Genomic DNA, 22,472 nt, shown 5'->3' with positions numbered 1-22,472 from the left:
TTATATAGATTGTCGCTGGGGTCCAGTTCACATAGTGGGACAGGGGATAGAGTCTGCCGTATTTTCTCCAGTGATGGCCTTTTCCCAGTTATTAAATCAATGGAAAGCCGTTTTTCAACAGAGGCTATTTCCTTTTCTAGTATACTTGTTGTACGTTTAAAAAAGTGGTCGATGGTACCGGTGAATACCCCATTTGTTGTAAAAACTTGTACTATTCTTTCTTTACCTGATCTGAGGGGCATTTTACCGACACTACTTAACTACCAACCTACCTTACGGATATAATGCCAGATCCAAAGTTATAATTACAAGGAATATAAAGCAGTTAAAATAGAAACAGCAAACTGACCAAACAACAATTACAATAAGCGAATACACACTTGAAAGAGAGATGTCCCAACCCAACCTCATACGGCCTCGGATGGCTTTAGACGGCCCGCCCTTGTCCCGGGCTTCTCCCGGGACGCTCCCGCGCAGCGGAGAAGAAGGCCTATGTATATAGAGACTAAGGGTTCAGGGGGCGGGGCAAGCAGGGAGAGCGGCCCAGGTGACACGGGTCAGACTAACAGGGACTCCTGGGAGATGGAGTCCCTGTACCCTCCGCTCGCAGCCCTGCTGCTTCACAGCACACCCCACAACCTCCAAAGACACAACTCTTCTTTAGGACCAGGAGCCGCAGGAGACGCACACCACGAAGCGGGACCCGCGAAGCGGGTCCGGCCAGGTGCAGAGTCACTGGATGGACAGACAAACGGCAACAGTCGGCCAGAGGGCAGAGTCCCAACAAAAAAAGGCAAATTCGGGTTCCCAGCTGAGTTAGGAGGCAGGTGATTTTATCGCCCTGGGTGGGGGCGGGGCAAGCAGGGAGAGCAGCCAGGTGACACGGGTCAGACTAACAGGGACTCCTGGGAGATGGAGTCCCTGTACCCTCCGCTCGCAGCCCTGCTGCTTAACAGCACACCCCACAACCTCCAAAGACACAACTCTTCTTTAGGACCAGGAGCCGCAGGAGACGCACACCACGAAGCGGGACCCGCTGAGCGGGTCCGGCGAGGTGCAGAGTCACTGGAGTCACTGGATGGATAGACAAACGGCAACAGTCGGCCAGAGGCCAGAGTCCCAACAAAAAAAGGCAAATTCGGGTTCCTATCCTGAAAGACATGGCTTAGAGGGTAGATGAAGCTGAAAATTGCGCAAGAAGGAACAATCTGCATTTCATTGGCCTTCTGGAGGGAGGTGAAGGCTCCAACATGGGGACATACCTGGAAAAATGATCGAGAGACTCCCGCCCCACAGCACAGTTCTCCTCATGCCTTGTTATTGAACGGGCCCACAGGACACTGAGCATCAAACCGCCAGTGGGATCCCAGCCATTGCCAGTTTCCTAAATTACCAAGAGCAGGACTTGATACTTCAAGAGGTGAGGCGAATGGGAGTGATCCTGCATGCATAATCTAAAATGATGGTGTTTCCTGAGAAATACAAAAGCAAAGGCAGACCTTTGACTCAGTCAAAATGAAATTATGGGCATTGAACAAACAATATATGTGGCTATTCACAGCAAATCTTAAAGTCAGATTTGAGGGTAAGGCCATCTTCTTCCAGACGCCAGAGGAGGCATGGACCTGGATAGAGGAATGCCCACCCCTGGGACTGGACAGAGCAGAACTGAAGAAGCAGCACAGAGCCATGCAGGAGGGTGCCAGTCCTAAATCTCAAAGAATGGGAAGGGGATGTTGTGGTACCATTGTGAGTAAACAACAGATAAGGACCCCCCCTTCCGACAAGACGACATGTCTCAAAGTCTGGTCCCTCATCAGACACAGAGTGAGAAATGACCCGGCTGCGGAAAAAGAAAGCACAGTACAAGCTGCGGAGGGACACCACACCTGACTTATCAGTTAATGAACACTCCACGGACTCTGAAAAGAACAACCCCTTTCTGGTAACAATAGCCAATCTGGAAGTGGAACCGACAACCCAAATATCCCAAGACCTGTCAAGGACACACCACAATACAAGAGGGATGACTGAATGAGTGAACGAGCCACGTGCCCCCAAAGCACGACGTGGAGTCGTGCTTTGGGGGCACAATAAGCCCCCAAAGCACCTTTTGCTTCACTTGGATGAGTGCTCTTTTTTTAACCTTTTTTTGTTCTCATACCCCATAGGTTTAAGACTAGTCTGTAACTACGTTGGGAAGTATTTTGTGTTACAGGGTGGGAATCTGACTTACCTGCAACACAGTTGCCATGTTGATGAGAAGGGGTAAGTGGGCGGGAGTGGAGGGAGTGGTTGGGTTACGTTTTTGGGCGGGGCGAATTGTTCATACGTGTGAAGTGGAATAGAGGTCCATGTAGATACAGAGGTAGGGGGTTACCATGCAGAGTGGCCAGACACCATCACACGACCTAGATGAGCAGGGCTAACACACAAGATAACAGGAGTGGATCTATACTGTTGTGAAATGTACACAGACTAGGAAACAATTTTAAAAGAGGACTGGTGGCCACAGCATTAACGGAGTCTCTGAGTGCATCATGCAATGACTTGTCCTGATGTTGACCAACTGGGTACAGGGCAAGATGCAAGTTATTTTTAGATCAACACAGTTTGCACCGAAATAAGTGGCACTACTTGGAAATGGGTTGCTAGCCCACTGGCAATTAGCACATTTTTAGTTTTCACATGAGCAATTAGTGCCTGCATGCAACACTTGAAGTCACCAACATCTATGTTGGAGTTGCATCTATGTTCAGTTCATTGTTTTTGCTTCTGTCCTGGAACTTCAAAAGTGTGATTGTTCTATTGGTGGCAGTGCTTTACTCCCATCTTTGACATTCACAAATACCTACAAGGCAACTTCACGTAAACCAAAGGTTATATCAGCTTTACAACTCCTTACAACTAGTCGTCTTCCTCCATCAAGTTAAGCCATGGAAGAGATTAAACAAAAGACAACATTCTCAGATGAGTTGGAGGTCATGGTGGAAAGTATTGTAAGGAATAGGACAGGCTGTTCACTCACTCCTATCTTGTGGTCAGTGGCGGCCCGTGCTGGTAAGCTCATTGGGGCGAGGATGAGGGGGCATGAAAGTGACAAACGAAGGGATAGGGAATAAATTAAACCACTTACCTTGTGCACACCGCATCGCGATGTGGCGAGTGCAAGGTAAGTGGTTTAGTTTATTTGTTTTACATTCCCTATCCCATCGTTTGTCACTTTCACGCCCCTCAGCCCTGCCCTGCCCCCGCCACGCCAAGCTTACCTGCACTGGCAGTCACTGCTTGTGGTACCTCTCATTTGTCCTTTTTCTACCTATGAGTATTGTAGTAAAGGCGATATTTTCTGTAAGAGTTGTATGGGTATTGCTGTTAGCTCTATGTTGGTCTCTGAGAGTACGGACACCTTAAGAGCTTTAAGGATCCTAAGACTTGAAGGGAGACAGGTTTTATTGCTCCAAGGGCTTAATTCTGTTTTTCCTTGTATAGCTTGACTTGTTGGTTTAAATTGCCCCTATTAGCACATGCACTAAAAAGAACATGCACGAACAGCTAGTGAGATAATTGCCCTTATGAGGTTTTCATAGATCGGCCAATGTGAACATGCAATATTTCACATGTTGTTCAGTGAGTCCTACCTTTGCATAAACAACACACCACTCTACATGAAGGAGTAAAGTACTGGAAGAAAAAACACCCTGGGGTTCAACAGATGCCCACTGTATCTGTTCCCGTGTGTGACCGTTCATTTGAGAATATTTGTGAATAAACTGCACAATAGTCATACAGCTTTCTAGGCAATGGTCAGCGGTAGCCACTCGATTTTTATATTGCTAATAAATGTTCCTGATAGCAAGGGTAGAACATTTTGTGTATTTATTCATTTTTAGAAAGGCGATTTATGGGAATTTGTGTTTTCGGCCTAGTTTCTAGTTGCAACTTCGGCAGTTTGGGGCCTAGTAAAGTTGCAGGTATTGCGTGTTTGGTTGCCCCTCCAAATATTTGGAGTACCAGCTGCCACTAGATCTGAGTCACATTAATTCATAAAGATTCATTCTCCCGAATAGGCGGTAGATCTAGGTAAATAACTGTTCCATTATTACTTTAGTTTAAGTTGTATGTCCTTTTGCATCTGATGAATTGTCATTACCCAGGAGTGGGCACACACTGCAAGAAATATGTCAACACTTTAATAACCCCCCAGCTCATTATTACCTTGCAAGATTTCCCTGTTTTTAACCATTAACAAGAACAACCATTAAGGATATAGGTGATGCCTAGTCCAATCTACAACTAGAAGCTGCCCCTGCAGCATCAAGTGCAACTGCCAGTGGGAAGGTATCTTCCTGACCATTTGGCAAAGAAATGATTTCAGATAAAGAGCACCTTTGAAGGGCCCAATGAATACTGCAATATGCACCCAACGAAAAACCGACTTTATGATAAAGCATATCACTTTGGTGGGTGAGGATCTACACGTCCTATAAAGGGTGACTTCTGGGACGTGGAACCGGTCCCACTACTATCGTTGGACTGGGAACAGCAACCAGCCTAGGCAGATTGCTGCTCGACCGACCCTGGGTGCTGGGGGGGCTCGTAAGAAGCACTGCTCCCGCTTGTGTTACAGGGGCCGATATTGCAGCCCCAGTGACAAAACCGACCTGCAGCCACAAAACCAGCCCCCACCCCTCCGGCCCACCGGGGAAAGGCCCAGCGCCCGCTACGGCCAGTCCAGCCATGCCCAAAATCAACACTTTTGGAACAAATGAGGTACAATGTTTACCTTCAGAAAGAATTTGCTGGCTTCTGAGATACAATGTATCACCATAGCAGGTGTTGCCTTCTGGAATACAATGTCACTCTCTACTGGTATTGGGTGATGCTTCACGCGCAGCTACTAGTTTGAAGGCCTCCCAGATGTGCATGTCTGATGAGATTGGGATATTGGAGATTAACAGCCGCCATAGAAGTAGTGGATGGTATTTCAAAATAAGTGCTTAGGTACTGCTATCAAACTGACTTTTATTCTTTTAGCCTCTTACCTTTCTCCGGCAGTGAGCGCAGGCAGCTGCTCCTCGCCTGGCTGAGGAGGGGAGGGGTCATCCAAGATCCTCTGAAACTGCATTTCCAGATCTCGAGGGTTGAGAAGCTTTCCACCGTGGTACAGCCAAACCTTGAAGAACCGTCCCTTGTGGTAGACAACTAGGTGCTTACTGTCGATCAGGTGCTGGAGGGTGTCTGAACGAGGGACAAGGAACAGACAGTTATTAACCAAATATTCTGGTGGCGACTCATCTTTATCTCATTGTTCATTTTTAGGCAAATATAACCTCCTCCGTGAAAAGTAGTATGGAATTAATGCCTATGTTCCCAGTATAATAGGGGTATCCAGCCTATGCGCACACCGGTTAGGAGCCAGATCCTTCGAAGACAGGTATCCCATCATAACTACGGGGAGCCACTTTGTATGTACACAGAACTACTAAGGAGCTTTCAGCGTACACTGGCTTGAGCCACCTACGATGGACACAGGGACCTAGATGGTCCTCACATCTATACAGCAATGAGAAAATTTGATCAGAAATTGGGTGCTACTTTCAAGTTCTCAGGAATGGAGACAGTCTCATGGGTGCCCCAATATACATAGCCATTTTGCAAATGCCCACAGATTGGAAGCCACCTCTTACAATGAAGTGGAACACAGAGCCATATTTTAAACCTGATGGGTTGGAAGCCACCAGGAATAGAGTATCCCTTTCCATGGTTCCCAGGAACACAGTAGCCTTCCCCTGGTGCTCAATAGATGTTTAATGGTGTCCAGAAAGAGGATGGCTGCCCCTACGTGAGCCAAAAGGGGTTTAAAATATTGTATCCTCTTAAAAGTACAGGAAGATTGCAGACTCTGTCAGGAAACCTTGAATTGAGATATGAAGTGCCCTAAAGTCAAGGATCTGCTTTGCATGCGTAGAACAAGAGAGCCCCTCACCTTTCTCCACTCCAGGGATCCTTGTGGTGTTGAACATTCTATCCATCTGGTTAGAGCACATGGGCACCAGCCCCATAGCCATTGTCTGTAGCAGTGAAAACAAAAAAAGGCAGGATTAGTGCTCGCAACAACACTGTTCAAGCCAATTACAAGCTTTTGTGACAAAGATCTGGGTACCTTACCGACAACTCTACTGCCTCCATGCACAGAGTGACCAGCAGGAGGGTACTGCAGGTTAATGAATTAAAGGCAACTTGTATAGTGCAACACTGCAAACTGAATGTCAGTGAGGCACTACTTGACTGAAGGAGAGAGTGGCATCTTTTAACATTGGTAGAAGTCCAGTTGTTTCTGAAGGTAAGATGAGTTGTATTTAAAGCAATATCAGTAGAGACTGTGTTCGTCAAATGAGGTATGCCGACCAAAATATCCATCCACATTTTCAGAAACAATATGTGTTCGGATGTGAAGTGAGTTCTGATTGGCAGAGCAATGCCTCGAAAACATTCCATTGTAAAGGAATCAGGGATTCGTAAGTGCTTGAATGGAACTAATGAAAAAGACGTCTGCGTAGTTCAGATGATGCAAAATAATCCAATTGCATATAAAACCTTTCAGGACTTAGACATTCCTCTTTGATCAACTCAATAATATACAGTTCTGGTGCTTCTGACTACGGAGTGAATCTTCTATATGACCATCTTCTAAACATTTCTATAATGAGCAGGCTTCTTTTAAATTCTTACTTGAGTATAGGCTTACTAAAATGTCCCCTTTATTCACGTGTAACTAAAACACACCAACCTCAAACCAGTCGTACATCAATGTTCACTTTAGAGACCAATCACAATGATGTGTTGCTGTTCTGTCTCCTAGCGTTGTGCTTTAGCCGTGGAACACAATCTCCTTTAACACTGTGAGGACAAGTCTAGCTATTCCTAGCAGATCCACCACAAACAGGCCAATGAACCCCTCTACCAGAGGCCATCTGGACAACCTTCCTTCGCTCGACTCCTGAAGCCTCAAGCTTCAGTGTGTGCATCTTCTTTACATGCCCAGGAGATTTGTAGGCGGAAGGTTCCCCGTTCATTCCATCAGCACCAGCCTTACTAGGTCACTCTCACCCACACATCTCATTATCAAAGAAATGATTGACTCACCGGCGCAATCTCCTCGCGGTCCAGTTTACGGCGGTAAAGTAGCATGGCATGCACTGCATTTCCTGCACGGGATGCTTGTCGAGCCGTGGGGGTTACGTACAAGAGATCCTAAAACATGACACCAAGTTAGACATTACAGTGAGGTCCATATTTTGACCTCGATGAGATCTCCAAGATCATGCATATGAACTATACCGGCATCCTGCAGTAACAATCCAGCGAACACTCTTTCACACTACTGCAAACTCACAAAACAGCCGACTGTGGATGCAGAAATAAACATTCTACATTTTGACACTGGGGCAACTAGGTCAGTTTGGGAAACTATAAGGTCGCTGCAGGTGGCTCTCATGAGGGAAATCTATGGGTGGAATCAAAGGGAGGGAATCCACAGGTGTGACAGGATGGGGGAAATCTACAATGAGTATCATATGGGCCAACTTTGCAGGTGCAATCACCAAGGGACATCTACAAGAGAGCTCAGATTTGATTTAAATTTAAGATGAGAACACATGGTATAATTGACAAGTGAGGTAATATGGGTTGATCTATAGGAGTAATCAAATTCTGGAAAGCTGTGATGAGTTGATAGGTGGGTTTATTGTAAAGTGGCATCATATTGCTAAATCTGGAGGTTTGATTATGATTTGTAATCTACAGGTGTGCTGTTAAGGCGTGATCTGCAGGTGGAATTCCATGGGTATTCTCTCAGGTGAAATCACACTGGGCAATCTAAAAGTGTGATAAAGTGTAATAGAAGGTGGGTTCACGTGCGATACCTAGGAGGCTGATCGCATTTATAGAATCTACAGTTGTGACCACGTGAGGTAATCTAAATCTAGGAAAACAAATGGTAATATACTGCAGATCTCGTGATCTACAGGTGTGACCACATGGGGTGATCTACAGATAGGCTCATATAGGCTACAAAGTAGTCACACATACTCGTAAGCTTCCATTAGACATAGATATGGTCTATCCCAGAGATACGGTCACTGAACCCCTCTGGCTGCCACACTGCACGGCTTTCAATTGAAGCAGTGGTTGTGTTTTTTAGAGTTCACAAGTGTATGTGTGCAGAGACCCTCACAAGAACAAACACCACATATGCACAAGTCATCTATGTTTACAATACACGTTCTGCAGAATCCGTGATACTCTGTGCATCTGCTCACATATCTTTACCATGATATAGTAGTTGCTGTTCACCATGATGGGTCCCCGACTCCTGAGGTAGATGTACTCCTCCCACCAGTCACTGACCTGAGAGAGAGAGAGAGAGAAGAGAGGGCAGCAGACAGTCACAGTGATCTCCAGAGGGTGTTAGAGTAGGCAATGATGTCAAGGCCAGCAACAAAGAAGCTGCATTTCTTTACTAATTTTTTTTCCAATTCCCAATGTAATAGGCGAGCCACCACAGTGTGGCATATGCCTGTCATCAGCGGGTGCCACAGATAAGCAGGCAATGGGCATGGCACATGCGGTAATGGCATAGGAGAGCAGTAGGGAGAAAACGTCACATATAAAGTGGGAAGGAAGACAATACCGGACCACTCAGGAGGGCTTCATGGGCCATCAGCAATGCCAGGATTGCAGTGAAAAATTAATATAAAACACCTACCTTTGCTGTGCTGTTCCCTTCACTAACCAGGGTGTTTATTTGCAGTGTCCCTGGATGCTTGATTAGTAATATTTCCATGTATACTGTGAGCCTGATTCTTAGTGGCTATCCGTGTCCTAAAACCACGTCCTCCTGCGGTCCCACAGTGATGATGTCTTTAAAACCTAGGGCACACCCTATTTTGACACGATCTGCTTACAATATCTTCCCCCATCTCCTTGGTGGAAACTCTTTCCTAGCCCGTTGCCCATCTCTCCCCCAACTCCGACTCATTCTGTCCCTCCTGCTCCTGGTCACTGTGGATCTATACTAGCTTGAATCTTTCAGATATTTAAAGCCCTGCTTCTTCCATGCACTTCTCAAATATACCCTCATGTGGCACTTCCTTTCCCCTTTTTTTCTGTTCCATCAATGTGCATTTATGAAAATATTGTTTTAGTGCTGCTTAATTCCAAGAGCTAAATCCATTAAACTTCTCTTGGAGTGCCCTCGTTAGCACTGAGTTTGCCCCACCAAATCCACTCATCTCTTCTCTAATGGTGTGAGGGCCTGGACCAGAGCAGAGAGAAAAGTTTCAATTTGTGTCAATTAACCATGACAATAATAGACATTTTAACATACAATAACCTACTATGAAAATGACCAGTCAGTGCAATATTTGACCACTACAAAACACGGCCACTTCAATGTACAATCATTTAGGTACCAAACCAGTTCAATACCTGCTCACTACAAATACCGGACTACTGCAACATCCTACCAAAGAATAGCTGAACACGTCAATTCCCAACCACTGCACAACCTTATTAATGCAATAGAGAAACATGTCAATGTCCATAAACCACAAAACCCTATGGTTACCAATTCTGATGACTTCAATAACTTACCAGACAATACCTACTCCTCACATCCTACCTATTCAAATACCCATCACTTCAATAAGCCACTACAATGCCCGGTGGCATCTTAAGAATTGTCAAAGGACAAGACATATTTTAGTGCTCTGTGTTCAAAAGAACTTTGAGTGCCACCCTCGTTTTAGCTAAGTCAAGCATGTGGGAGGACAAACAACAGTGTTAAACTTTCACAACCGGGGCATGCGTAAACAGCAAGGAGATAAAGCTGTCCCACATTTGCCAGACACAGAGTATTGAAAGAAATCATGAACAAGCATTGAGAAAGCCGTTGCAATGTCCACTTGGATCTAAACTACTTGCAGCAACAATATTTGATGGGGATTTCATTCTCTAACTAGGCTGTTCCTCTCACTGTATGTAAGCCATGGCATGGGTAACTTGGTAGGTGTTTAGCTTACTAGTACATAAGAGATAACGAGTTGAGGTACAGAGGGATAAGCATTTGAGGGAGAGGTGAAGTAGGTGGAGAGGACATTCAGAGAGGTGAGATGGAATAGAGGTGAAATGGAAAAGAGGAGTGCGGAGTACAAAGCGGCATAAGATGGAGAGAGTTGCTATAGAAAGAGTAGGTAAAGAGATAGAGATGTAGAGGTAGGCGCAGAAAGTGGCAGAGATAAGTTAAGTCCTGGGAGACAGATAGAGAACAGGGTATTGAGGGAAATATTTCAAGAGAGAGGCATAGGTAGGGTAGGCGGAGAAGAGGTAGGGTTAGAGCTAAAGAGAGGTAGAGCGAAAGAGGGGTAAAAAGCGAGCTAGATGAGATTTAAGCGATGAGATTAAGTAAGCTATGCATTAAAATGGCTCTGACCACAACATCCAATCACTTCAATACACAAACTCAACAAACCCCTACCATTACAATATCCCACTATAATACTGTACCATGATTCCTACTTCAAAACCTTACCCCCACAGTAGACGATCACTACAGTGCTTGCTCGACCACTCCAACATATGATCTTTGACATACACAACCACTTCAATAACCAACCGTTTTAATACACTCTCTCTGACAATCCCAAACATGAAATTAGCTTCCATGGCTACAACTACAAATTACATTGACTAAAATCAATAAACTCCCTGATCGCTGTAACTCCCTACTACTAAAATACTCAACCGTTCAAGTACTGTACCACTGCAGTGCCTGACCATTTCAATAGCCCACCCTAGAGAAGCCTACCACCTTAACGTCGACCGCCATAATGCAAACCACTACAATAAACAACTGCGCCATTACAATATTCCTTTAAAAACCCACCACAATCCCCAAACACAACGTATCCCAACCACTAAAATACTGGACTGCTACAATACTTACCACTTCAACACACCACCCCACAATAACTGATCACAACAATTCCTGACCATTCGAATGCCCTACCGCTAGAATACCTGTACCTGTACCAATACTCAACTAATACCATGTCCTACCACTACATCGTTCTTTTAGTCTTTCCCTCCTGTCCACTTCCTAACACCACTGGAGAAGAGACTTGGTACTGTGAAACTCTATTCGCGTTGAACTGGTTTGGAAACTGCATCGTTACCTTGCCTCAGCCTCAATGTCCCGCCCACTTCGGAAGAATCCGCTGGTGTGCCATCTTGTTCACTTGGAACAGTGCAATGCGCTCCTTAGAAGAATCGCATTCCCTGCTAGGAAGAACCATGGTCTCGCAGACAGAACTGGGACACAGTACAGAAAAGCAGAGAGCCACAATGCCAATAAGGACACATTGACTCATTTAAGACTAACAGAGTATCCTCCTTGTTTGGGCACAAAGGAGTGAAGCTGTCATCTTGCATGTCTACTTAGGCACATAGGAATGAAGCTGTCACCTTGCATGTCTACTAAGGCACATAGGAATGAAGCTGTCACCTTGCATGTCTACTTAGGCACATAGGAATGAAGCTGTCATCTTGCATGTCTACTTAGGCACATAGGAATGAAGCTGTCATCTTACATGTCTACTTAGGCACATAGGAATGAAGCTGTCATCTTGCATGTCTACTTAGGCACATAGGAATGAAGCTGTCACCTTGCATGTCTACTTAGGCCCATAGGAATGAAGCTGTCACCGTGCATGTCTACTTAGGCACATAGGAATGAAGCGGTCACCTTGCATGTCTACTTAGGCCCATAGGAATGAAGCTGTCACCTTGCATGTCTACTTTGGCACATAGGAATGAAGCTGTCACCGTGCATGTCTACTTAGGCACATAGGAATGAAGCTGTCACCGTGCATGTCTACTTAGGCACCCTCCTTTACAGACCCCCAGGACCTCGCGCACAATTTAGTGAAGACATCACGGATTTCATCACTCCACACGCCCTCCCTTCCAAAGATTACATCCTTCTGGGAGACCTCAATTTTCACCTTGAAAAGAACAACGACCGCAACACCACTACCCTTTTGGACAACCTCTCCAACCTCGGACTCAAACAACTGGTCACTTCCCCCACCCACATCGCAGGTCACACACTCGACCCTATCTTCACCTCCAGCAACCATGTCTCCTTTAACCACACTACGGCTCTCCTCTGGACTGACCACAGCTGCGTCCACTTTACCTACAACAAGCCCAAACCCAAACCCAACAACCACTCCCAACCCACTCTGCAAAGAAACTGGAACAAAATCACCATCGACCAGATCTCCTCATCGCTTCTTCAAAAGCCCCCCGCCCAATCCTCAAACCCCGACCAAGCCGCCACCAACCTCACCCTATGGCTATCCAACAGCGCCGACATCCTAGCACCACTGAAAAAACGACAAATCAAACTTGGCAACAAGAAAGCCTCCTGGTTCAACGATGATCTTAAGAAATCCAAGAAACTCTGTCGCTCCCTGGAGAAAGCCTGGAAAAAAGACCCAACCACCAGCACCAAGGAAGCCTTCAAAAACGCCACTCGCACACACCACCAACTGATCCGAAAAGCCAAGCAAACCGCCTTCAAAGACCGACTAGATAGCAACGCCCACAACAGCAAGGAACTGTTCAACATCGTCAAGGAATTCACCAATCCCTCGGCCAACTCCAACGACATCACCCCCTCTCAAGCCCTCTGCGACTCCCTAGCCTCATTCTTCCACAACAAAATTGCAGACATCCACAACAGCTTCGACAACCAACCCGAAGACCATTCCACCCAACCATCCGCTGGACCTTCACCACCTTCGAACACCCTTAATGACTGGAACCCAATCTCCACTGAGGACACTATCCACCTGATGAACTACATCCACTCAGGATCCCCCACAGACCCATGCCCTCACCACATCTTCAACAAAGCAGACTCCATCATAGCACCGCACCTCAGAGACGTCATCAACTGCTCCCTCAACTCCGCCACCTTCCCGGAAAGCTGGAAACACGCAGAACTCAGCGCCCTTCTGAAAAAACCCACAGCGGACCCCACCGAACTCAAGAACTACCGTCCCATCTCGCTCCTTCCATTCCCGGCCAAAGTCATCGAGAAAGCCGTCAACAACCAGCTCGCCGCCTTCCTCGAAGCCAACAACTCCCTCGACTCCTCACAGTCCGGCTTCCGAGCCAAACACAGCACTGAAACCGCCCTCATCGCAGCAACAGATGACATTCGAACCCTACTGGACAATGGAGACACAGTCGCCCTCATCCTCCTCGACCTCTCCGCAGCCTTCGACACAGTCTGCCACAACACCCTTCTACAGCGCCTCAGAAACATCGGAATCCAAGGAAAAGCACTAGAATGGATCACCTCGTTCCTCACCGGAAGAACCCAGAGAGTCCGCCTTCCACCATTCAAGTCAGAGGCCACTGAAGTCATCTGCGGCGTCCCACAAGGATCGTCACTCAGCCCCACCCTTTTCAACGTACACATGAGCCCCCTCGCAACCATCGCACGCCAACACAACCTCAACATCATCTCCTACGCGGACGACACTCAACTGATCCTATCACTCACCAATGACCCTCACACCGCCCAAACTAACCTACACGAAGGAATGAAAGAAGTTGCCGAATGGATGAAACATAGCCGTCTGAAACTGAACTCTGATAAAACAGAAGTACTTATCTTAGGTACCTCCCCCTCTGCATGGGACGATTCTTGGTGGCCAGAAGCCCTTGGAAAAGCACCCATCCCGACAGACCACGCACGGAACCTGGGCGTCATCCTTGATTCCTCACTTTCGATGTACAAACAAGTCAACGCCGTTTCTTCATCCTGCTTCAACATTCTTCGCATGCTCAAAAAAACATTTCGTTGGATCCCCACCGAAACTAGGAAAACGGTCACCCACGCCCTGGTCACGAGCCGACTGGACTACGGAAACACCCTCTACGCCGGCACTACCGCTAAACTCCAGAAAAAACTCCAACGAATCCAAAACGCCTCAGCCAGGCTCATTTTAGACATCCCGCGTAAAGAACATATCTCTGGTCACCTGAAAAACCTCCACTGGCTACCCGTCAATAAGAGGATCACCTTCCGTCTCCTAACCCACGCACACAAAGCACTCTACGAAATCGGACCAGAATGCCTCAACACACGATTGTCCTTCTACTCCCCCTCCCGCCAGCTACGATCATCCAACCAAGCCCTTGCCACTGTACCCCGCATCAACAAATCCACCATGGGAGGTAGATCCTTCTCCTACCTGGCAGCTAAAACCTGGAACTCCCTTCCCACTCACCTTCGCCTTACTCAGAATCACCTAGCATTCAGAAAGCAACTTAAAACGTGGATATTTGACAAGTAATTCCCCTCCCCTCCTCAAGCGCCTTGAGACCCTCTGGGTATGTAGAGCGCTATATAAATTATTTTACTTGACTTGACTTGACTTAGGCCCATAGGAATGAAGCTGTCACCTTGCATGTCTACTTTGGCACATAGGAATGAAGCTGTCACCTTGCATGTCTACTTAGGCCCATAGGAATGAAGCTGCCACCTTGCATGTCTACTTAGGCACATAGGAATGAAGCTGCCACCGTGCATGTCTACTTAGGCACATTGGAATGAAGCTGTGATCTTGCATGTCTACTTAGGCACATAGGAATGAAGCTGCCACCGTGCATGTCTACTTAGGCACATAGGAATGAAGCTGTCACCGTGCATGTCTACTTAGGCACATAGGAATGAAGCTGTCACCGTGCATGTCTACTTAGGCACATAGGAATGAAGCTCTCACCTTGCATGTCTACTTAGGCACATAGGAATGAAGCTGTCACCGTGCATGTCTACTTAGGCACATAGGAATGAAGCTGTCACCGTGCATGTCTACTTAGGCACATAGGAATGAAGCTGTCACCGTGCATGTCTACTTAGGCACATAGGAATGAAGCTGTCACCGTGCATGTCTACTTAGGCACATAGGAATGAAGCTGTCACCTTGCATGTCTACTTAGGCACATAGGAATGAAGCTGTCACCGTGCATGTCTACTTAGGCACATAGGCATGAAGCTGCCACCGTGCATGTCTACTTAGGCACATAGGAATGAAGCTGTCACCGTGCATGTCTACTTTGGCACATAGGAATGAAGCTGTCACCGTGCATGTCTACTTAGGCCCATAGGAATGAAGCTGCCACCGTGCATGTCTACTTAGGCACATAGGAATGAAGCTGTCACCGTGCATGTCTACTTAGGCACATAGGAATGAAGCTGCCATCTTGCATGTCTACTTAGGCACATAGGATTGAAGCTGCCACCTTGCATGTCTACTTAGGCACATAGGAATGAAGCTGTCACCTTGCATGTCTACTTAGGCACATAGGAATGAAGCTGTCACCGTGCATGTCTACTTAGGCACATAGGAATGAAGCTGTCACCTTGCATGTCTACTTAGGCACATAGGAATGAATCTGCCACGGTGCATGTCTACTTAGGCACATAGGAATGAAGCTGCCACCGTGCATGTCTACTTAGGCACATAGGAATGAATCTGTCACCTTGCATGTCTACTTAGGCACATAGGAATGAAGCTGCCACCGTGCATGTCTACTTAGGCACATAGGAATGAAGCTGCCATCTTGCATGTCTACTTAGGCACATAGGAATGAAGCTGTCACCTTGCATGTCTACTTAGGCACATAGGAATGAAGCTGTCACCGTACATGTCTACTTAGGCACATAGGAATGAAGCTGTCACTTTGCATGTCTACTTAGGCACATAGGAATGAAGCTGTCACCTTGCATGTCTACTTAGGCACATAGGAATGAAGCGGTCACCTTGCATGTCTACTTAGGCACATAGGAATGAAGCTGTCACCTTGCATGTCTACTTAGGCACATAGGAATGAAGCTGTCACCGTGCATGTCTACTTAGGCACATAGGAATGAAGCTGTCACCTTGCATGTCTACTTAGGCACATAGGAATGAAGCTGCCACCGTGCATGTCTACTTAGGCACATAGGAATGAAGCTGCCACCGTGCATGTCTACTTAGGCACATAGGAATGAAGCTGTCACCGTGCATGTCTACTTAGGCACATAGGAATGAAGCTGCCACCGTGCATGTCTACTTAGGCACATAGGAATGAAGCTGTCACCGTGCATGTCTACTTAGGCACATAGGAATGAAGCTGTCACCTTGCATGTCTACTTAGGCCCATAGGAATGAAGCTGCTACCGTGCATGTCTACTTAGGCACATAGGAATGAAGCTGTCACCGTGCATGTCTACTTAGGCACATAGGAATGAAGCTGTCACCGTGCATGTCTACTTAGGCCCATAGGAATGAAGCTGCCATCTTGCATGTCTACTTAGGCACATAGGAATGAAGCTGTCACCTTGCATGTCTACTTAGGCACATAGGAATGAAGCTGTCACCGTGCATGTCTACTTAGGCACACAGGAATGAAGCTGTCACCGTGCATGTCTACTTAGGCACATAGGAATGAAGCTGTCACCGTGCATGTCTACTTAGGCACATAGGAATGAAGCTGCCATCTTGCATGTCTACTTAGGCACATAGGAATGAAGCTGTCACCTTGCATGTCTACTTAGGCACATAGGAATGAAGCTGTCACCTTGCATGTCTACTTAGGCACATAGGAATGAAGCTGTCACCTTGCATGTCTACTTAGTCACATAGGAATGAAGCTGTCACCTTGCATGTCTACTTAGGCACATAGGAATGAAGCTGTCACCGTGCATGTCTACTTAGGCACATAGGAATGAAGCTGTCACCGTGCATGTCTACTTTAGGAATGAAGCTGTCACCTTGCATGTCCACTTAGGCACATAGGCATGAAGCTGCCACCATGCATGTCTACTTAGGCACATAGGAATGAAGCTGTCACCGTGCATGTCTACTTTGGCACATAGGAATGAAGCTGCCACCGTGCATGTCTACTTAGGCCCATAGGAATGAAGCTGCCACCGTGCATGTCTACTTAGGCACATAGGAATGAAGCTGTCACCGTGCATGTCTACTTAGGCACATAGGAATGAAGCTGCCATCTTGCATGTCTACTTAGGCCCATAGGAATGAAGCTGCCACCTTGCATGTCTACTTAGGCACATGGGAATGAAGCTGCCACCGTGCATGTCTACTTAGGCACATAGGAATGAAGCTGCCACCGTGCATGTCTACTTAGGCACATAGGAATGAAGCTGTCACCGTGCATGTCTACTTAGGCCCATAGGAATGAAGCTGCCACCGTGCATGTCTACTTAGGCACATAGGAATGAAGCTGTCACCGTGCATGTCTACTTAGGCACATAGGAATGAAGCTGTCACCGTGCATGTCTACTTAGGCCCATAGGAATGAAGCTGCCATCTTGCATGTCTACTTAGGCACATAGGAATGAAGCTGTCACCTTGCATGTTTTCTTAGGCACATAGGAATGAATCTGTCATCTTGCATGTCTACTTAGGCACATAGGAATGAAGCTGTCACCTTGCATGTCTACTTAGGCACATAGGAATGAAGCTGTCACCTTGCATGTCTACTTAGGCACATAGGAATGAAGCTGTCACCTTGCATGTCTACTTAGGCACATAGGAATGAAGCTGTCACCGTGCATGTCTACTTAGGCACATAGGAATGAAGCTGTCACCTTGCATGTCTACTTAGGCACATAGGAATGAAGCTGCCACCGTGCATGTCTACTTAGGCACATAGGAATGAAGCTGCCACCGTGCATGTCTACTTAGGCACATAGGAATGAAGCTGTCACCTTGCATGTCTACTTAGGCACATAGGAATGAAGCTGTCACCGTGCATGTCTACTTAGGCACATAGGAATGAAGCTGTCACCTTGCATGTCTACTTAGGCACATAGGAATGAAGCTGTCACCGTGCATGTCTACTTAGGCACATAGAAATGAAGCTGTCACCTTGCATGTCTACTTAGGCACATAGGAATGAAGCTGTCACCTTGCATGTCTACTTAGGCACATAGGAATGAAGCTGTCACCGTGCATGTCTACTTAGGCACATAGGAATGAAGCTGTCACCGTGCATGTCTACTTAGGCACATAGGAATGAAGCTGTCACCGTGCATGTCTACTTAGGCCCATAGGAATGAAGCTGCCACCGTGCATGTCTACTTAGGCCCATAGGAATGAAGCTGTCACCGTGCATGTCTACTTAGGCACATAGGAATGAAGCTGTCACCGTGCATGTCTACTTAGGCACATAGGAATGAAGCTGTCACCTTGCATGTCTACTTAGGCACATAGGAATGAAGCTGTCACCGTGCATGTCTACTTAGGCACATAGGCATGAAGCTGCCATCTTGCATGTCTACTTAGGCCCATAGGAATGAAGCTGCCACCTTGCATGTCTACTTAGGCACATGGGAATGAAGCTGTCACCGTGCATGTCTACTTAGGCACATAGGAATGAAGCTGTCACCGTGCATGTCTACTTAGGCACATAGGAATGAAGCTGTCACCTTGCATGTCTACTTAGGCACATAGGAATGAAGCTGCCACCGTGCATGTCTACTTAGGCACATAGGAATGAAGCTGTCACCGTGCATGTCTACTTAGGCACATAGGAATGAAGCCGTCATCGTGCATGTCTACTTAGGCACATAGGAATGAAGCTGTCACCTTGCATGTCTACTTAGGCACATAGGAATGAAGCTGTCATCGTGCATGTCTACTTAGGCACATAGGAATGAAGCTGTCACCGTGCATGTCTACTTAGGCCCATAGGAATGAAGCTGCCACCGTGCATGTCTACTTAGGCACATAGGAATGAAGCTGTCACCGTGCATGTCTACTTTGGCACATAGGAATGAAGCTGTCACCGTGCATGTCTACTTAGGCACATAGGAATGAAGCTGCCACCTTGCATGTCTACTTAGGCACATAGGAATGAAGCTGCCACCGTGCATGTCTACTTAGGCACATTGGAATGAAGCTGTGATCTTGCATGTCTACTTAGGCACATAGGAATGAAGCTGCCACCGTGCATGTCTACTTAGGCACATAGGAATGAAGCTGTCACCGTGCATGTCTACTTAGGCACATAGGAATGAAGCTGTCACCGTGCATGTCTACTTAGGCACATAGGAATGAAGCTCTCACCTTGCATGTCTACTTAGGCACATAGGAATGAAGCTGTCACCGTGCATGTCTACTTAGGCACATAGGAATGAAGCTGTCACCGTGCATGTCTACTTAGGCACATAGGAATGAAGCTGTCACCTTGCATGTCTACTTAGGCACATAGGAATGAAGCTGTCACCGTGCATGTCTACTTAGGCACATAGGAATGAAGCTGTCACCTTGCATGTCTACTTAGGCACATAGGAATGAAGCTGTCACCGTGCATGTCTACTTAGGCACATAGGCATGAAGCTGCCACCGTGCATGTCTACTTAGGCACATAGGAATGAAGCTGTCACCGTGCATGTCTACTTTGGCACATAGGAATGAAGCTGTCACCGTGCATGTCTACTTAGGCCCATAGGAATGAAGCTGCCACCGTGCATGTCTACTTAGGCACATAGGAATGAAGCTGTCACCGTGCATGTCTACTTAGGCACATAGGAATGAAGCTGCCATCTTGCATGTCTACTTAGGCACATAGGATTGAAGCTGCCACCTTGCATGTCTACTTAGGCACATAGGAATGAAGCTGTCACCTTGCATGTCTACTTAGGCACATAGGAATGAAGCTGTCACCGTGCATGTCTACTTAGGCACATAGGAATGAAGCTGTCACCTTTCATGTCTACTTAGGCACATAGGAATGAATCTGCCACGGTGCATGTCTACTTAGGCACATAGGAATGAGGCTGCCACCGTGCATGTCTACTTAGGCACATAGGAATGAATCTGTCACCTTGCATGTCTACTTAGGCACATAGGAATGAAGCTGCCACCGTGCATGTCTACTTAGGCACATAGGAATGAAGCTGCCATCTTGCATGTCTACTTAGGCACATAGGAATGAAGCTGTCACCTTGCATGTCTACTTAGGCACATAGGAATGAAGCTGTCACCGTACATGTCTACTTAGGCACATAGGAATGAAGCTGTCACTTTGCATGTCTACTTAGGCACATAGGAATGAAGCTGTCACCTTGCATGTCTACTTAGGCACATAGGAATGAAGCTGTCACCTTGCATGTCTACTTAGGCACATAGGAATGAAGCTGTCACCTTGCATGTCTACTTAGGCACATAGGAATGAAGCTGTCACCGTGCATGTCTACTTAGGCACATAGGAATGAAGCTGTCACCTTGCATGTCTACTTAGGCACATAGGAATGAAGCTGCCACCGTGCATGTCTACTTAGGCACATAGGAATGAAGCTGCCACCGTGCATGTCTACTTAGGCACATAGGAATGAAGCTGTCACCGTGCATGTCTACTTAGGCACATAGGAATGAAGCTGCCACCGTGCATGTCTACTTAGGCCCATAGGAATGAAGCTGTCACCGTGCATGTCTACTTAGGCACATAGGAATGAAGCTGTCACCGTGCATGTCTACTTAGGCACATAGGAATGAAGCTGTCACCTTGCATGTCTACTTAGGCACATAGGAATGAAGCTGTCACCGTGCATGTCTACTTAGGCACATAGGCATGAAGCTGCCATCTTGCATGTCTACTTAGGCCCATAGGAATGAAGCTGCCACCTTGCATGTCTACTTAGGCACATGGGAATGAAGCTGTCACCGTGCATGTCTACTTAGGCACATAGGAATGAAGCTGTCACCGTGCATGTCTACTTAGGCACATAGGAATGAAGCTGTCACCTTGCATGTCTACTTAGGCACATAGGAATGAAGCTGCCACCGTGCATGTCTACTTAGGCACATAGGAATGAAGCTGTCACCGTGCATGTCTACTTAGGCACATAGGAATGAAGCCGTCATCGTGCATGTCTACTTAGGCACATAGGAATGAAGCTGTCACCTTGCATGTCTACTTAGGCACATAGGAATGAAGCTGTCATCGTGCATGTCTACTTAGGCACATAGGAATGAAGCTGTCACCGTGCATGTCTACTTAGGCCCATAGGAATGAAGCTGCCACCGTGCATGTCTACTTAGGCACATAGGAATGAAGCTGTCACCGTGCATGTCTACTTTGGCACATAGGAATGAAGCTGTCACCGTGCATGTCTACTTAGGCACATAGGAATGAAGCTGCCACCTTGCATGTCTACTTAGGCACATAGGAATGAAGCTGCCACCGTGCATGTCTACTTAGGCACATTGGAATGAAGCTGTGATCTTGCATGTCTACTTAGGCACATAGGAATGAAGCTGCCACCGTGCATGTCTACTTAGGCACATAGGAATGAAGCTGTCACCGTGCATGTCTACTTAGGCACATAGGAATGAAGCTGTCACCGTGCATGTCTACTTAGGCACATAGGAATGAAGCTCTCACCTTGCATGTCTACTTAGGCACATAGGAATGAAGCTGCCATCTTGCATGTCTACTTAGGCACATAGGATTGAAGCTGCCACCTTGCATGTCTACTTAGGCACATAGGAATGAAGCTGTCACCTTGCATGTCTACTTAGGCACATAGGAATGAAGCTGTCACCGTGCATGTCTACTTAGGCACATAGGAATGAAGCTGTCACCTTGCATGTCTACTTAGGCACATAGGAATGAATCTGCCACGGTGCATGTCTACTTAGGCACATAGGAATGAAGCTGCCACCGTGCATGTCTACTTAGGCACATAGGAATGAATCTGTCACCTTGCATGTCTACTTAGGCACATAGGAATGAAGCTGCCACCGTGCATGTCTACTTAGGCACATAGGAATGAAGCTGTCACTTTGCATGTCTACTTAGGCACATAGGAATGAAGCTGTCACCTTGCATGTCTACTTAGGCACATAGGAATGAAGCTGTCACCTTGCATGTCTACTTAGGCACATAGGAATGAAGCTGTCACCTTGCATGTCTACTTAGGCACATAGGAATGAAGCTGTCACCGTGCATGTCTACTTAGGCACATAGGAATGAAGCTGTCACCTTGCATGTCTACTTAGGCACATAGGAATGAAGCTGCCACCGTGCATGTCTACTTAGGCACATAGGAATGAAGCTGCCACCGTGCATGTCTACTTAGGCACATAGGAATGAAGCTGTCACCGTGCATGTCTACTTAGGCACATAGGAATGAAGCTGCCACCGTGCATGTCTACTTAGGCACATAGGAATGAAGCTGTCACCGTGCATGTCTACTTAGGCACATAGGAATGAAGCTGTCACCTTGCATGTCTACTTAGGCCCATAGGAATGAAGCTGCTACCGTGCATGTCTACTTAGGCACATAGGAATGAAGCTGTCACCGTGCATGTCTACTTAGG

The 22,472-nt window shown here is 46.8% G+C and overlaps 1 protein-coding gene across 5 annotated transcripts in view; it reads right to left on the bottom strand.

Annotated features, from left to right (window-relative positions):
* The window catches only part of CPT1B (carnitine palmitoyltransferase 1B), a 300,240-nt gene that overhangs the window by 173,926 nt on the left and 103,842 nt on the right, over window positions 1–22,472 (bottom strand). For all 5 annotated transcript variants that reach the window (XR_013607878.1, XM_078677942.1, XM_078677941.1 and 2 more), the window contains 4 exons: window positions 8,335–8,412; window positions 7,150–7,257; window positions 5,990–6,074; window positions 5,046–5,241 (listed from right to left, as the gene is read on the bottom strand). Coding sequence is in view for 4 of the 5 variants with exons in the window: in XM_078677942.1 (XP_078534068.1) it covers window positions 5,046–5,241; window positions 5,990–6,074; window positions 7,150–7,257; window positions 8,335–8,412 (467 nt within the window). In the remaining variant the exon portion in view is untranslated. The remainder of the gene's footprint in view (window positions 1–5,045; window positions 5,242–5,989; window positions 6,075–7,149; window positions 7,258–8,334; window positions 8,413–22,472) is intronic.

This window comes from Lissotriton helveticus, chromosome 1_1 (assembly GCF_964261635.1).
Source record: "Lissotriton helveticus chromosome 1_1, aLisHel1.1, whole genome shotgun sequence".
Lineage (NCBI taxonomy): Eukaryota > Metazoa > Chordata > Amphibia > Caudata > Salamandridae > Lissotriton > Lissotriton helveticus.
The sequence above is the reverse complement of the archived record's forward strand: the minus strand, read 5'-3'. Positions and strand labels throughout refer to the sequence as shown.